At 47.8% G+C, this 16,832-nt stretch overlaps 1 protein-coding gene across 2 annotated transcripts in view; it reads right to left on the reverse strand.

Moving 5' to 3' along the window:
* The window catches only part of TCERG1 (transcription elongation regulator 1), a 698,295-nt gene that overhangs the window by 118,725 nt on the left and 562,738 nt on the right, over positions 1–16,832 (reverse strand). The window contains exon 16 of one of the 2 annotated variants that reach the window (XM_085618106.1): positions 11,673–11,837. The exons of the other annotated variant lie outside the window; for it this stretch is intronic. Within the exon in view, the coding sequence (XP_085474232.1) occupies positions 11,673–11,837 (165 nt within the window). The remainder of the gene's footprint in view (positions 1–11,672; positions 11,838–16,832) is intronic. 2 annotated transcript variants of the gene reach the window in all.

The following is a 16,832-nucleotide window of genomic DNA, read 5'->3' on the forward strand; positions in this document are numbered from 1 at the left end:
GAACTCTTTCAGAGCATTCGTTGGGAGATTTGTCCGTTTTTTTACTGTGTCAAATAGTTCTCTACTGGTGAATTTTCTGTGTAAAATATTTACTCTTTTCCTCGATGATCAGTTTCTTATATTCTGTCAAAATATATGAGTATTCAATCTTTGTCTGGTCATAATTAGCTCTCCACTTTCTTTCTGACCTTCTACATTCTTTCTTTTTCATTCTTAGCTTTTCTGAGAACCAAGGTTCAGAAGGTTTTTTTCTTTTTGGTGTGAAGCTCTTTTTAGGAGCTGTCATGTCTAATGCTGTCTTAATCCAAGTGGAAATTTTATTAACCCCAGAGTTAGCATCTGAGTTTAGGTTTGGCTTTGAAGCACTTAATTGGGCATGTAATTTAGGTATGTTTATTTTATCCCAATCCTGGTATATGACCGAGGTGTTGTTACTACTTGATGGTGTTTTATGCCCCTTGTTCTGTACCATGAATATTATTGCTTTGTGATCGGACCATGGGACAGGAATAATTTCCGAGATTCTTATCCCTGGATTGGAAGTAAAAATTCCATCCAGTGTATGTCCTAAGACATGTGTCGCTTGTCTAACTTTCTGTTTTAGGGAGAAACTTGCCATGGTCTCAGTGAATGTGATAATATTGTGATCCTTTTCTTTTTCTAGATGATAATTGAAGTCTCCCAGCACTGTGAAATCTGGGTGGTTTATGCTAGACTCCAAGAAGGGGCTGATATTGTCAATTAGGGGAGTCAGGGCTTTCGGCAGACGATATATAAAGAGTCCTTTAAGTGTATCATTGTTGTTTATTGATATTTGGAATGCTAATGTTTCACAGTCCTGTGTACTGCCCATTTTGCCTCCTGCTACTCTGATTTCTTCTCTAGAGATGCTAGCTAATGCTCCTCCCCTCTTGTGTGTTCGGACAGCCCTGGTAATGGCGTAGCCTGCAGGGAGTGCCAGTGTTAGTTCCGGGTCTGATGTTTTTTCTGCCCAAGTTTCCGGTATAAAGGCTAAATCGAGTTTGTGTGTTTCAATCATTTCTGCAATTTCAATGTTATGTTTTATCAGTGAGCGTGCGTTGATTAGCACTGCTTTGGTCTCTCTAGTATTAGGGGTTTTTAGCTGTGTCATTTGTGCCCTTACTTTCAAGTAGCTCAGCTGCAGCCCACATTGTTTGCAACTATTTGGCTCCTCCTGAAGATCGTAACGTAACCCACAGTTTGATGTACTCATAGTGTTCAGCTCATGTGTATAGGTCACAGTGTTTGTTACTAATGGCCGAGACACAGGGGTCATGGCGCTAGGCACAGTCGGACTTGCCTTTGGCACGTCCGCTGCGCGTGCGCTCCTGCATCGGGTTTTATGTGGCGGAAAAGCTAGTCCGCTACCCACTGTTCCCCTGAGGTGTCCAAAGATTCCAAATATGTCCGCCTAGAAGCGCCTTCCGATCAACAGCACTTGCCGGGTCGGACCGAGGCGTGTTGGCGAGGACCAGGTAGCGCATAAAACAATGTGCAAATATGCAGTTTAAAAGGTAAGTTTCTGTGCCTATGTGCACTTCGCAGCAAGTATAATGAACAAAAGAGCAGTGAGCAATTCGGTAAAATATCGTTATGACTCCAATTTTATCCAATGTCACGCTAATCAGTGCAATATTTTTAGTTTTTTAAAAGCATACAATATTTACATTGAATGTCATTTGCTTCAGCTAGCGGCGCCGCCGTTACACCGCAGTCCCACCGCGTCCGCTTGAATAGTAAATGCTTGTATCTCACTGACCCTTCTGAGGGAAGTGATGGCTACAAGAAAGGCGGTTTTCCATGTTAAGAATTGAAGTTCAAATTTGTGTAGGGGTTCAAAAGGAGGTCCCATTAGTCTGGTAAGAACGATATTTAGATTCCACACAGGTGAGGGTGGTACTCTGGGGGGAATTATTCTTTTAAGGCCTTCCATGAAGGCTTTAATAGCAAGTACTCTAAAGAGTGAGAGATGTTGCCTGTTTTGTAGGTAAGCTGCTATGCCTGCTAGGTGTAGTCGAATGGATGTATAGGCCAGATTGCACCTTTGTAGGTGGAGCAAGTAGCCTATGATGTGTTGAATGGACACATCTAGTGGATTGATGGTGTTGTTATGGCAATAGATAACAAAACGTTTCCACTTGGCGGCGTAGCACGCTCTAGTGGTAGGGCGCCTAGCTTCTTTGATGACGTTCATACAGTCAGGGGGAAGATTTAGGTACCCAAATTCTAGGATTTCAGGAGCGAGATCGCAAGGTTGAGCTGAGCTGGGTCCGGGTGTCTGATCTCTCCATGGTTCTGGGTTAAGAGGTGTGGAGAGGCGCGTAATTTTTGATGTGGTACTACCAATAGTTCCAGTAGTGTGGTGTACCACGGTTGTCTGGCCCAAGTTGGCGCTACTAATATTAGTGTGAGGGAGTGCTGTTGTAGTTTGCGCACTACTAATGGAATTAGTGGGAGAGGCGGAAAAACGTAGGCCAATCTGCCTGACCACTTCATCCATATCGCATTGCCTTTGGACAATGGGTGTGGGTATCTGGCGGCGAAGCTTGGGAATTTTTTGTTTTCGTGGGTGGCGAAGAGGTCTATCTGTGGATGCACCCACATTTGAAAGTATGGGTGAAGAACTTGAGGGTGAAGTTCCCACTCGTGGAGTGGTTGTGTTTGTCTGCTGAGTAGATCTGCTATAGTGTTTTGTACTCCTGGGACATGCTGGGCTAGGAGAAAGATTTTCCAGGGTATGGCCCATCTCCATTTGCTCTGTGCTAATTGAGAGAGCTGTGGAGAGTGTCCCCCGCCTTGTTTTTGAATATAATACATGGCTGTCATGTTGTCTGTGCGGATTAGGACTGCTTTGCCCAAAATTTGTGTCCGGAAGGATTTTAGGGCTAGGAAGATCGCTAGTAACTCCAGATGATTGATATGGAGTAGCTTCTGTTGAGGTGACCACTTGCCTTGCATGGTGAGATGTAATAGATGAGCTCCCCAGCCGGAGAGCGATGCGTTTGCTGTTAGTACTATCTGTGGAACCGGGTCCAGGAACGGTCGACCTTTGGAAAGGTTTGTGGTAGTCCACCACTGCAGACAGCGATGGGTACGACAGTCTACCAACACCAGATCTGTTAATTGACCCTGGGCCTGGTTCCATTGGTGCGCTAAGCACTCTTGGAGAGGACGCATCTGGAGTCTTGCGCGAGGTACTATGAAGATGCAAGAGGCCATCATCCCTATTAGTTGCATGAAAACCCGAGCTGGAAGAGGGTGTTGTGCTATAAATTTTGCACGTAGAGCCTGGATGCTTGCAATCCTGGCAGGATTGGGGTAGGCGAGCGCTTTTGAGGTGTCTATAGTGGCACCTAGATATTTTACGTGGGAAGGGTGGAGATGGGACTTTTTCGTGGTTTACCGTGAAGCCCAGCTGATGAAGTAGCTGGATGGTGGTGTGTGTGTGTTGTACACACTGATTGTATGAACTGGATTTTATCAGCCAGTCGTCTAGGTAAGGGAAGACGTCAATGTGTTGTCTTTGCAGATGTGCTGCCATCACTGCTAGGCATTTGGTGAATACTCGTGGTGCGGTTGTGACTCCGAACGGGAGCACTTTGAATTGGTAGTGTTGGCCGTCCACTACAAATCCGAGGAACTTGCTGTGGGCCTTGTGCACTGGAATGTGGAAGTAAGCATCTTTTAGGTCCAAAGTGGTGAGGAAGTCGTTTTGGGAAAGTAGCGGAAATACCTTCTGAAGCGTCACCATATGAAAGTGGTCTGAGTGTATGTATGTGTTTAGGGGCCGAAGGTCTTGGATGGGCAGTAGCGTTTCGTCCCTTTTTGGTATGAGAAAATACAGGGAGTAGACCCCCATATTTTGTTGGTTGGCTGGAACATGTTCTATTGCCTCCTTGTCTAGGAGGGAGATTACCTCCTGCTTGAGTAGCCGTAGATGTTCTGGTGACATCGGGCGTTGTCTGGGTGGAATGTTTGGGGGGGTAGATGTTAGTTCTAGGCAGTAGCCTGACCGAATTATTTGTGTTACCCATTTGTCTGAGGTGATGGTAGTCCAGACCGGAAGGAAATGTTGGAGTCTGCCCCCGACCGGAGTGTGATGGTCTGGGGGATGTGGAGGGAAGTCATTGGGGAGGCGCGGTGGCAGAGCGGGCGGTATTTGTTTTGCCTCTGCTATTGTTGCCCCTGTAGCCGCCTCTTTGGTAACCCCTTGTAAACGTGGACTGAGTAGGGGATTTGTATGTAGTGGAAGCGGAGTCTGAGGAGTAGCCTCCGGATGTGCTCCGAAAGGAAGAGCGTCGAAAGGGGCGTCTGGGAGGGTGAGATTGTAAGGCTCGCATGGATTTTGCAGTGTCCGTATCCTTTTTCATTTTCTCCAGGGCGTCATCCACTTTGGGGCCAAACAGATGTTCCTGGTCAAAGGGATGGTTGAGGATGGAGGCTTGTACCTCCGGTTTAAAACCGGATATCCTTAGCCAGGCATGGCGACGGAGGAGGACACTCGTATTGATAGCCCTAGAGGCTGTGTCTGCTGCGTCTAAGGCACAACGTATGGAGGTATTAGTAATTGTTTTGCCCTCCTGAATTAGCTCATTGGCCCTAGCTTTGTATTTATCAGGGAGATGGTGCATTATGGCTTCTAGCTCATCATAATGGGCCCTGTCATACCTCGCTAGTAGCGCTTGTGTATTGGCGATACGCCATATATTGGCCGCTTGAGCTGCAGTACGTTTGCCTGATGCGCCCAGGAGTTTAGACTCTGTCAGGTGGTGGTGCATCACCTGACGCCTGAGAGTTGGCCCTTTTTCGTGCTGTGGATACCACCAAAGAATCTAGTGGAGCAGGCCCTCTGATGTAGGAGGGGTCTGTTGGGGCGGCTTTATATTTTTTCTCAATGCGCAGGTTAATGACCCTGGCCCTGACTGGGTCCTTAAAGACCTCCGGCGCATGTTTTAGAACACCTTTTAGCATAGGCAATATGGAGGTGGTCCTATGTGTGGTGTCAAATGTGTCTAGGAGGAAATCCTCCTCCACTGGGTCGGTATGTAAATCTACCCCGTGGTAGTGTGCCGCCCTTTGCAATAATTGATTGAACCCCAAGGAGTCTTCTGGTGGAGAAGGTCTGGAAGGGTAAAGGTTGTCTTGTGGGACATTAGGGACATCAGGGATGTTATAATCGTCCCATGGGTCTGGGGAGCCTGTGGGAGTGGGGTCCCCTGTAGGTATATCTTGGGGTACATCCCCCATATCGTCGTATGGATCCCTGTGATCATCATTATCCGAGAATGGAGTGGGGGAATGATGAGGTGGGGGTGGTGAAGGGGGGGTGGTGAAGGTGGAGGAGGGGAAGGTGGAGGAGGTGGGGAAGGTAATCTGAAAGGGGAGGTAGCAGAGTCCTTCCTTTTTGGAGGTGGAGGCGGAGCAGGCTGGTCTTATTGTGTCTTTTTGATAGAGAGCATTAAATGTCCAGTTTTGGGATCCTTAATGTTTTTTGTAAGGGATCCGGTGTAAATAGTCCTGGAGAGGCTGGTTGGTCCGTTGGCGCCGAAGCCGTTGATCTTTTAGGCTGGTTCGCTGTTTGGGACCATGCTTTGGGAGCTCCGGTTGGTTCGTCGGCGCCGAGATGGATTTCGGCTTCGAAATGCCGGTGGCCTTGTGGGCTATTGTCGGTACCGAGGATGGGGTCGGTGCCGAGGAGCTGGGTCTCGACCCAGAGTGTTTCGGTGTGGGGCTCGGTGTCGAGGTGGAGGCCGGCTTCTTTTTCGGTGCTGAAGGGTGTTTATCGGCTCCGACGGTGGGCTGGCTCGAGCCCGAGCCGCCTGAAGGCTTATTCGGCTTCTTTACCGGCCCCGAAGGTGCGGTGTGGGAAGCAGTGTCTTTGGTCTTGCTTAGGCCCGAAGGCGAAGGCGTGACCGAAGCCTTTTTCGGTGCCCGCGAGGGTGTGGGGGAGGAGGTGGGGATAGTAGTACTCACGACCCTCTGTGCCAGAGTGATGTCCTCCACATCTGAATCGTCTGCTTCGGAGGCGCTGACTAGTCCCTCGTCGGTGTGGTGTTCTTCCGGAGCATCGACACCTTACCCTAAGATGTCGTCCGGGATCGCCGAAGTGTGTGCCATGGTTCTTCTGGCTCTTCGGTCCCGAAGCGTTTTCTTGGACCGGAAGGATTTACACGCCGGACAGTCTCGAGCCTCGTGTTCAGGGGAGAGGCAGAGGTTGCACACCTCGTGGAGATCGGTGTGGGGGAATTTTGACCCACATCGAGGACACTTTTTTAATGGAGTCCTTTCCATTAGCCAGGACCGGAGCTTAGGTAAGCCCGAAGGCCGCCGTCGACGACTGGAACCGAAGGTCTTGCCGATGAGAGGCGTGACGAATGGGGAGATCGCGATCGAAAACAATACCGCTAATTGGGGTGAGGATTGCGCGTTGAACTGGAAGCTGTTCGGAACCAGAGCGCGAAGATTACATCCGAGCCCGATGGCGGAAAAAAACAATCTGAGGATGGAGCCAAAGCCCATGCGCAATATGATCCAAGGGAGGAGTCACCAAACTCGTGACTTCCAAAGACTTTCCAAGAGGAAAAATAAACTGCAAACATCCGGGCCCAACACCAGATGGCGATCTATGCACAAGTGTGTAATCTGCAGCTCATATGCCTCGAACATATTATTCCTCCTGCTTCTAGGATGGGATTCGTTCTGGAGGTGACAATGCCAAATATATGTCAGCACTGCACTTAAGAAGTAAAGTCTCAAAGGTGGCAGAAGACGAGACAGACGTTTCCATAAATCAAGGAGAAGCTGGTTAGAAATGTGAGGTCCCAATTTGGAAGAAAGTATTGGCAAGCTAATAGGTCTGGCTTTTTGTTATTGCAAGTGCTTAGCAGATGAGGGGTGCCTTTGAATGTAGTGCTTTCAGGTGTCCTATAAAGAAAATAGCATAACTATATACAGCAGACGTACGCAGTACATTTCAGGTATAGTTTAATCAAAAGGAGTCAGACGAAGCTTGCGTTGTAACTGGAGAACTTAAAGTATACACTTTTGACAAAGTACCACGTAGGAAGCTGGCGCTGTATATACGAACCCAAAGTAAGGTAGAGTCTGCAGTGCAACATCAAAGGTAGGCAAAGGTAAAAGTAGATAATACCTTACTCTCTACTTGTGGTAGTGTGGGCAAGCAGTAAGGCGTTATCAGAGGGTAGTGTTAAGTATTTATTGTACACACTCAGACAAGAAATGATGTGACGCACTCAAAGACTGAGCTCAGACCAATTCTGTTTGTATAAAATTACCTAGTTATTTTATTTTTCTAAAACCAAGCCAGGCCTGGTGCAGGTAAGTGAAATAATACTTTGAAAGATTTACACAGTGAATTACAGTTGAATGCAGGTTGGTTGATTTACAGGTAAGTCCATCAGAATTACTTTTCAGTTACTTTGTAGATTAATGGACACGTTACTTCTTGGATTAGTTTTTAGGTTACTTTTGCTAATCATTGTGATATGCCTAGATATTACACAGGGACATTTCCTAGCAAAAGGTAAGTAATTCAGTTATGGTACATTTGCAGTTTTTCAAGGTTTCATACGAACCAGCTCCACACTTAAAAGAATTTTCAAAGGAAAAGCAGTCAATGCAATCATATGGTAGGAAATGAAGTTATCGGTTTACAAGTAAGTACTTATTCGTGGGAGTTGGGTTTCTGTGGTTAGAACCAGAGTTCCCCCAGGGTCAAGGATGCACTCTGAAAACACCGTCAGCGGCACAAAGGTAGCCTGGTGCAGAGTGCTGAGACCCAATGTTATCCAATGGGGGATAGGGGCCTCTGGTTGGTGGCTGCTCAGGAGCAGGCCACAAAGTTGTGGGAGCAAAGCTCCTGGACTTAAGATCAGGTCAAAGGGGGGGATAAGAGTTAGCACACATGGTGCACCCATAGCGGCACAGGGGCAGACGGGTGCAGAGTGCTGATTTGGCGTTGGGTGCCCTATTGTTTTCAGTGGGAGTTGCTGGTTTTGGATTTTGGCTGCAGGCTTGGTCCAGAAAGACTTCTGGGAGAAACCAACAGCTGGGCAGGTACGTTTTAGGGCTCGGGGATGTAGGTGCACCGCAGGTTCTCTTCTCCAGGGAGCAGGGTGGCTGGATGCAGGGGTGTCCATGGAGTTCTGATTTCACCTTACTGGGCCACTCGCGGTTGGGTGGAGGGCTCCATTCAGGGGGTGTAGGAGACGTTGGGGAGTTCTGGAGGGGTCAGGTGTCAACCCACACTGGACTCAGACTCTGGAGGGCTGGGGGGACCTTGCTGAGAATGGTGGGCCACTCAGACTTGGGCCGTAGGCGTCAGGTACAGTGGTGGTTCCAGGCATTGAGTTTCTTTGTGCTCAGCAGACTTGGAGTCTTTCTTGGTTGTTTCTTTTGAACAGAGCTGCTGTTCACAGGAGATCCGGTCTTTGTGGAAGGCAGTCAGTCCTCACGTGGGTTCTGGGGGTCGCTGGCTGCAGGACAATGCGACATTTGGTACAGGATCTCTGGAAACTGCAGATGGGCTGGTGTCAAGTCAGTTCTTCCCTGAAGTCTCCTCTGCCAGGCGTCTTCTTGGTTCAAGACTGCCCTCTGAATACTGTATTTAGGAAGTGTTTTAGGGGTCTCGAGGTCAGTAACCAATGCGCTACTGACCTTAGGGTGACTACACCCTTGGTGTGCTCATCCCATGTGGGAGAGTAGGCACAATCCCTAATCCTGATTGGAGAGTGCCTGCCATCTGTAAGATGGCAGGCATTGAAGAGTGGGTTTCACCTCGCTTCCCGCATCTGAGGGGTGGGGTTGGCAGAGGTGGGCACACCTTCTGGCCTGTGCTAATTTTTCCTTTTTGTCTTCCCACCGAAAAGGAGGGGAGACAGGAAGGGGCCTGCTCCTGATAGCAGGAGATGCTGGGGGTCGCGTTACAAAGGCGGCAAGGCCGTTAATGCTCCCCTGCCACAGATGGCTCTTCCTGGCCTGGGGGAGGTGTGACCACCTCTGCCCAGGAAAGGTATGTTTCTGGGTTCAGAGAGCTCAGGCTCCCACCCCAGGTGTCCAGAAACAGGTCTCGTGGTGGCGGGCTGGTGAGTACCAGTCAGGGAACCCACCAAAGGCTGGTCGTTTTTTCAGTGGGCATCTCTAAGATCCCCTCAGTGCATTTTTCATTAAATCCCACACTAGCATTAGTGTGGGTGTAATGTGCTGAGAAGTTTAATACCAAACCAAGTAAAGCCATAATGGTGCTGTGGAGTTTGTAATGAAAAACTCCCAGCACCATATACTCTTAATGACATTACTGCACTTACAATGTCTAAGACTTGCTCTAGGGGTACAGGACACATGCACCTGTACCCTCATCACGGGGGGGGGGGGGGAAAGGGAAAAGAGAGAGAGAGAGAGAGAGAGAGAGAGAGAGAGAGAGAGAGAGAGAGAGAGAGAGAGAGAGAGAGAGAGAGAGAGAGAGAGAGAGAGAGAGAGAGAGAGAGAGAGAGAGAGAGAGAGAGAGAGAGAGAGAGAGAGAGAGAGAGAGAGAGAGAGAGAGAGAGAGAGAGAGAGAGAGAGAGAGAGAGAAGAGAGAGAGAGAGAGAGAGAGAGAGAGAGAGAGAGAGAGAGAGAGAGAGAGAGAGAGAGAGAGAGAGAGAGAGAGAGAGAGAGAGAGAGAGAGAGAGAGAGAGAGAGAGAGAAAGGTACAGGGCCTCTAAGGGTGCCACAATAAGTGCTGCAGCCCTTAGAGGCCTTCCCTGGACACAGTCCCCTTGGTACCTATGGTACCTTTTACAAGGGACTGACATGTGGCCAGAGATGTGCTAATTGGGGGTACAAAGTACAGTTTTGGGAAAAAACACAGGCCCTGTGAACCTGATTGGCAGGGACCCAGGGCACATCAAGTCAAAGTGCATCAGTAGTCTCACAAAATGTGGAAGGTTACTGCAACAGAAACCAAGCTTGCGACATGCCTGTGTTTTCATTGAAGCTTTAAAAATGGCTATTGACACAAACAAATGTAATTTGTGAATAAAAAAGCTGTGTAAACAACATGTTATGGCAGCAAAGTAAAACAAATGAATGTTCACAGGTAAACAGCACTGTCTCTTTAGTACTCACATCCTAAACAAATGCCCCTTAAATCAGCAATACAATATCAACAACATAAATGCATCAAAGAAAACACAAATGCTATCAATTACTTGTTATATGTGTGGTGCATCCGCAGTTTAAGCAAAGGACTACTTGATGCGACATCACCAAAAAATATTGGGAACACAAAATAGACAATGCAGCAATAGACAATGTCATGGCCTAATGGACAGCCCATCCAAACAATAAGAAATCATTATAAAGCATCCATTCTCTTAACTACTACTATCTATAGGACATTTTTGAAGAACTGATGACAAGAGGTGCTCCACTCAGCTAAATCAGACTACAGCCAGACTGAAAAAAGTATAGGAAACCAATTTGAAAAGCGGTAACAGACTTAATTCCCTTCGATATCAATGCATGACAAAGATTCATACTTTTTAGCGGCTCTTGCACAAAGTCATGCATTCCAGAATCAGTTGCCACTTTTTATCTTTTAGCCCGGAGGACACCCTTATTAGGCAGAAAGTTAGGATCAGCTCTTAACTGAGATTTAAAGGTAGTGCAAAGACGGGGTCTGAAAAAGAAAAAGAAATTGTGTTCCTTAACGAACAAGCCAAGTTGTCTAACAGTGGTGAGAGAAAATGGACTGAATCCTTGTGGCAATGACACTGTTAACCAACTTACAGAAACTGCTGAACTACTTATTTCTCCATAAAAAGGCCATAATTGAAAATGTAGCATAATGTGATAGAGTGGGGAGCAAGACAAAATAAGAATCAGTATTACCAGTAGATTGGTGTAATTAGAGGCCACTGTATGTTAGATAAAAGTCAGGTGAAACCTGATTGAAAGGTAAGAGTCAAGGGACCTGCTGAGAAAAAGAACAATTCCAATGAGGAGAAAATCGTAAAGGAAGTGAACCGCCACACTTCTTTTGAAAGACTGGTCTAGAAATACAGTGAAAAATCTGGACTCAAAGCTCCACAACCAGAGGAGAAATTATATCACCTACATAATTGACTGCATTGAAGTCTTTGGTAGTCTCCAGAATCAGAAAGATTTACAATAGTGTTCACGTCAAGCAATACTAATCCAGGTATCAAATATTCCTTGTTCTTTTTATTTACTGCTTATTCATCTTTTTTACCCTTTTTCCTCTCCAAGTCCTTGGTTCCTCAGTGCCCGATCAACCACAAAATACTCTCAGCTTGTTCAGTTGGGCTGTGCTGTGGCAAAAACACACCCCTCAAAAGGTGTATGGTTAGTTGCAGGTGTAATCAGGGCATCTAAAATTGAAAGTACCCAAGACCTGCAATGTAGTGGTTTCCATCTTTACTTGCTTGCTTACTTGCTTGGCAACAAACTTTCAGAAACGGAAAACACGACTGTCTAACCTTTAACTAGGAACCAGAGACTTTAATTGGCATTTCACATAACTTAACAGTTGTATGCCAGTGTCCAGCACAAAACAGGCTGGAAGGCTAAGTGAAACAAGTCTGATTACCATTACAAACAAAATTGGTAGAGTGGATAAATATCGAACACACCTTTGCAATTTTTTCAATATACTGTTTGAAGAGGTCCTCCCTCATGGAGGAACCATCCACAGCTTTGTATCGTGGGTCTCCTTCTACTTTGTCTTTCACCTTGCTCCAACGTGACTGACCATCCAAATGGTGATTAGATAGCAAGTCAAAGAAGTCCATTTTCACCTATAATCAAACACAGGCCAGGAACAAAAAACAACCAAATTAGAATGGAAACAAAGTCCCGAAACGTTTAAAAAAAGTAACTTGCATAGTAATAACAGAAATGTAAACATTTAATCCTTTTAAAACTGTAAATATATTTTGATTCAGTTTACTTAATTTTTTTTATGCTGGGTACCTATACATTAACTGCAAATTAGATGATGCAAAGTTTAATAAAACCCTCATCAAAGCGGATACAATGCCAACACAAGTAAAAAATTTATGACTGAGGAATCCAACAAATTGTCAAGGCATTCAAACACATACTACAAGGGAAGAACCCAACCGCCCATGTGAGAGTAATTTGGTAGAGGCCTCAATAGCTGCAGAATTTATAATGAAAGTATGTTTCTTAAAGATTATTTAAAGAATTCTAGAACCGTCACTGCACAATTAAGTGGAAATTAGTACTTGCTCCTCACATACACAAAAGAGGCTTACTAAGGGAAAAGTTACTTGAGGGTAGTTAGTGTGGTGAACTCATCCAACAAATGAATTCCCATCACCAAGAACTGGGAACCTTAAAATTACAGCCTGTAATAAGGCATCCTCGAATATTATGAAAAATGCAGATTTTAATAGTCCCAATTTATGAAGATGGATTCCCGCAGTAAATAAACAAAAACGCCAGGCTTCACAAAAGCATATTACTAGTTAAAATAGAAATACATATTATGCACTGTAACTAACCTTCAACTATCCTCGCACCCCCCACCCTTATACACCCTAATTTACTCACTGAGGGCTTTTATTAAGTGTTTCACAAGGCGAAAAGCAAGCACCATACACCTGAGCTCAAGAGAAATGGTAAGCATAAAGGCTAAGCATTGCATGCGTGCCATACAAGACATTTAGAAGTCACATTAATCCTGATAATACACATGAATACAGCCCACCATTCCTCTATCGGTCTGGCTCGGTTGTGCAGGTGAGAACTGAAGCAATGTTTAGCCTAAAAAAAACAAAACAGGCCCACCCTGTCAAAAGCCAATCCCTAAATATATATGAGTATTATGCTCTAGTAAAATAGGCTTAATTGCTTTGAATTTTTTTCTATATGGGTACAATTAGAATTCTAAATTTAATCCAAATGCCATAAACAACTGCTTTGTTTACTTATGAAATACAGTCATGTATGTTAAGTAATGCTATATGTGCATTGCAAAGTGTTATTCTTTGGCCTCTTGGTGTTTCTGGTTCTCTAAGGTAAACTAGGTAAGCAATTTGTTTTCCCTTATACAACTATCTATGGTATCTATGGAGGCGAGGAAAGGCAGTATAACATTTCTTTTTTGGTATAAGGAGTTGGTATGTATCAATAGTAGGGCCCGCTATCTAACCAGTGTAAGTGTAGCACTATTGACTATTTTTTCATTTAATAAACAGGGGATCTGTAACAGGATGTGTAATCCTCTAAAGGAACCAAAGTGGACATGGCTTCGTAAGATTGGTTCCCATTTGCTTTGTTCCTGAATTAAGATATTAGTGACTGCTCATCTTGTTCAATGACTCCTAGTGCTAGGCTAGTGTGTTCTCTCTACTTTTAGGTGCTTTGTTCCAGTATCCAGGTAGGTTCCCACACATTATACAGCACAGCAGCGCCTCGTCACCAAGTGTTTCCACCATTCTTTCTCAAAACAAATGGTTAGGATGTACAGAAGAACAAATAAAGGGCAGCCGCAAACTAAGGTTTGAGCAAGGAATCTGCATTCCCAAGAGTTAATTTAATGAAGGCAAGCATCACACTTATTCTAATGAAAGATGGAATCATGAGGGGGGGGGGGGGTCTACTTTGAGGATAGACCCTTACATTAGTCTGGTTTGAAGTGAGAGAGGCAAGGGTGGAAAAAGGAGAATGGCACAAAATGTAATCACTGTGCTATGAGCCTGGCTGAATGAATGAGAGTATTTGAGAATTAAGAACAGCTGAGATATCCTTCTTGACAGAACATGCATTAAATGGCTCTTCCATTTCGAAATAGGTTTTTCTTCTATAGGTTTCTCTGGCTTTAGTAAGAAAGTTAAACACCACTCTAAGAAGAGAAGATCTTAAAATATAAACTTTCCAGCACCTGTGCTCTTAGGTTTAACCTGTTTACTGAAACAAATCATTCCTTTCATTTAGGCCAGCAGATCTGAACAACTTTTGTCTAAAAGCATATTCAAAGAAGCCTGGCCACATTTCTGAATTTCTAGATATCACTGAAAAAGCAATAAAGCAGAGAGGAGGCAGTCTGCTATCCACTTCTGGACCAATTACTCGAAGTGTCATTACACCTTTCATTCTTAAAGGGGGGTGTGGTGGTGTGGTGGTGTGGTTGGTGTGGTGGGTGTGGTTGGTGTGGTTGGTGTGGTGGGTGTGGTGGGTGTGGTGGGTGTGGTTGGTGTGGTTGGTGTGGTGGGTGTGGTTGGTGTGGTTGGTGTGGTGGGTGTGGTGGTGTGGTGGGTGTGGTGGTGTGGTGGTGTGGTTGGTGTGGTGGGTGTGGTGGTGTGGTGGGTGTGGTGGTGTGGTGGTGTGGTTGGTGTGGTGGGTGTGGTGGTGTGGTGGGTGTGGTGGTGTGGTGGTGTGGTGGTGTGGTGGGTGTGGTGTGGTGTGTTGGGTGTGGTGGGTGTGTTGGGTGTGGTGTGTTGGGTGTGGTGTGGTGTGTTGGGTGTGGTGGGTGTGTTGGGTGTGGTGTGTTGGGTGTGGTGTGGTGTGGTGGGTGTGTTGGGTGTGGTGTGTTGGGTGGTGTGGTGGTGTGGTGTGTTGGGTGTGGTGTGTTGGGTGTGGTGGGTGTGTTGGGTGTGGTGTGTTGGGTGTGGTGTGTTGGGTGTGGTGGGTGTGTTGGGTGTGGTGTGTTGGGTGTGGTGTGGTGTGGTGGGTGGGTGGTGGGTGTGGTGTGGTGGGTGTGGTGTGTTGGGTGTGGTGGGTGTGTTGGGTGTGGTGTGTTGGGTGTGGTGTGGTGGGTGTGTTGGGTGTGGTGTGGTGGTGTGGTGTGTTGGGTGTGGTGTGTTGGGTGGTGTGGTGGTGTGGTGTGTTGGGTGTGGTGTGTTGGGTGTGGTGTGTTGGGTGTGGTGTGTTGGTGTGGTGTGTGTGTTGGTGTGGTGTGGTGTGGTGTGGTGTGGTGTGGTGGTGTGGTGTGGTGGTGTGGTGGTGTGGTGTGGTGGTGTGGTGGTGTGGTGTGGTGGTGTGGTGGTGTGGTGTGGTGGTGTGGTGTGGTGTGGTGGTGTGGTGTGGTGGTGTGGTGTGGTGGTGTGGTGTGGTGGTGTGGTGTGGTGGTGTGGTGTGTTGGTGTGGTGTGTTGGTGTGGTGGGTGTGGTGTGGTGTGTTGGGTGTGTTGGGTGTGGTGTGTTGGGTGTGGTGGGTGTGTTGGGTGTGGTGGGTGTGTTGGGTGTGGTGGGTGTGTTGGGTGTGGTGTGTTGGGTGTGGTGGGTGTGTTGGGTGTGGTGTGTTGGGTGTGGTGTGGTGGTGTGGTGTGTTGGGTGTGGTGTGTTGGGTGTGGTGTGGTGTGGTGGTGTGTTGGGTGTGGTGTGGTGTGGTGGTGTGGTGTGGTGGTGTGGTGTGTTGGCGTGGTGTGTTGGCGTGGTGTGTTGGCGTGGTGTGTTGGCGTGGTGTGTTGGCGTGGTGTGTTGGCGTGGTGTGTTGGCGTGGTGTGTGGGCGTGGTGTGTTGGCGTGGTGTGTGGGCGTGGTGTGTGGGCGTGGTGTGGTGGTGTGGTGTGTTGGGTGTGGTGTGTTGGGTGTGGTGTGGTGTGGTGGTGTGGTGTGGTGGTGTGGTGTGTTGGCGTGGTGTGTTGGCGTGGTGTGTTGGCGTGGTGTGTTGGCGTGGTGTGTTGGCGTGGTGTGTTGGCGTGGTGTGTTGGCGTGGTGTGTTGGCGTGGTGTGTTGGCGTGGTGTGTGGGCGTGGTGTGTTGGCGTGGTGTGTGGGCGTGGTGTGTGGGCGTGGTGTGGTGGTGTGGTGGTGTGGTGTGGTGGTGTGGTGGTGTGGTGTGTTGGTGTGGTGTGTTGGTGTGGTGTGTTGGTGTGGTGGGTGTGGTGTGGTGTGTTGGGTGTGGTGGGTGTGTTGGGTGTGGTGTGTTGGGTGTGGTGTGGTGTGGTGGTGTGGTGTGGTGGTGTGGTGTGTTGGCGTGGTGTGTTGGCGTGGTGTGTTGGCGTGGTGTGTTGGCGTGGTGTGTTGGCGTGGTGTGTTGGCGTGGTGTGTTGGCGTGGTGTGTGGGCGTGGTGTGTGGGCGTGGTGTGTGGGCGTGGTGTGTGGGCGTGGTGTGTGGGCGTGGTGTGGTGTGGTGGTGTGGTGGTGTGGTGTGGTGGTGTGGTGGTGTGGTGTGTTGGTGTGGTGTGTTGGTGTGGTGTGTTGGTGTGGTGGGTGTGGTGGGTGTGTTGGGTGTGGTGTGTTGGGTGGTGTGGTGGTGTGGTGTGTTGGGTGTGGTGTGTTGGGTGTGGTGGGTGTGTTGGGTGTGGTGGGTGTGTTGGGTGTGGTGTGTTGGGTGGTGTGGTGGTGTGGTGTGTTGGGTGTGGTGTGTTGGGTGTGGTGGGTGTGTTGGGTGTGGTGTGTTGGGTGTGGTGGGTGTGTTGGGTGTGGTGGGTGTGTTGGGTGTGGTGTGTTGGGTGTGGTGGGTGTGTTGGGTGTGGTGGGTGTGTTGGGTGTGGTGGGTTGGGTGTGGTGTGGTGTGGTGGGTGTGTTGGGTGTGGTGTGTTGGGTGGTGTGGTGGTGTGGTGTGTTGGGTGTGGTGTGTTGGGTGTGGTGTGGTGTGTTGGTGTGTTGGGTGTGGTGTGGTGTGGTGGTGTGGTGTGGTGGTGTGGTGGTGTGGTGTGGTGGTGTGGTGTGTTGGTGTGGTGGGTGTGGTGTGGTGTGTTGGGTGTGGTGTGGTGTGTTGGGTGTGGTGGGTGTGTTGGGTGTGGTGTGTTGGGTGTGGTGTGGTGTGTTGGGTGTGGTGGGTGTGTTGGGTGTGGTGTGTTGGGTGTGGTGGGTGTGGTGTGT

Source organism: Triturus cristatus, chromosome 7 (assembly GCF_964204655.1).
Source record: "Triturus cristatus chromosome 7, aTriCri1.1, whole genome shotgun sequence".
Lineage (NCBI taxonomy): Eukaryota > Metazoa > Chordata > Amphibia > Caudata > Salamandridae > Triturus > Triturus cristatus.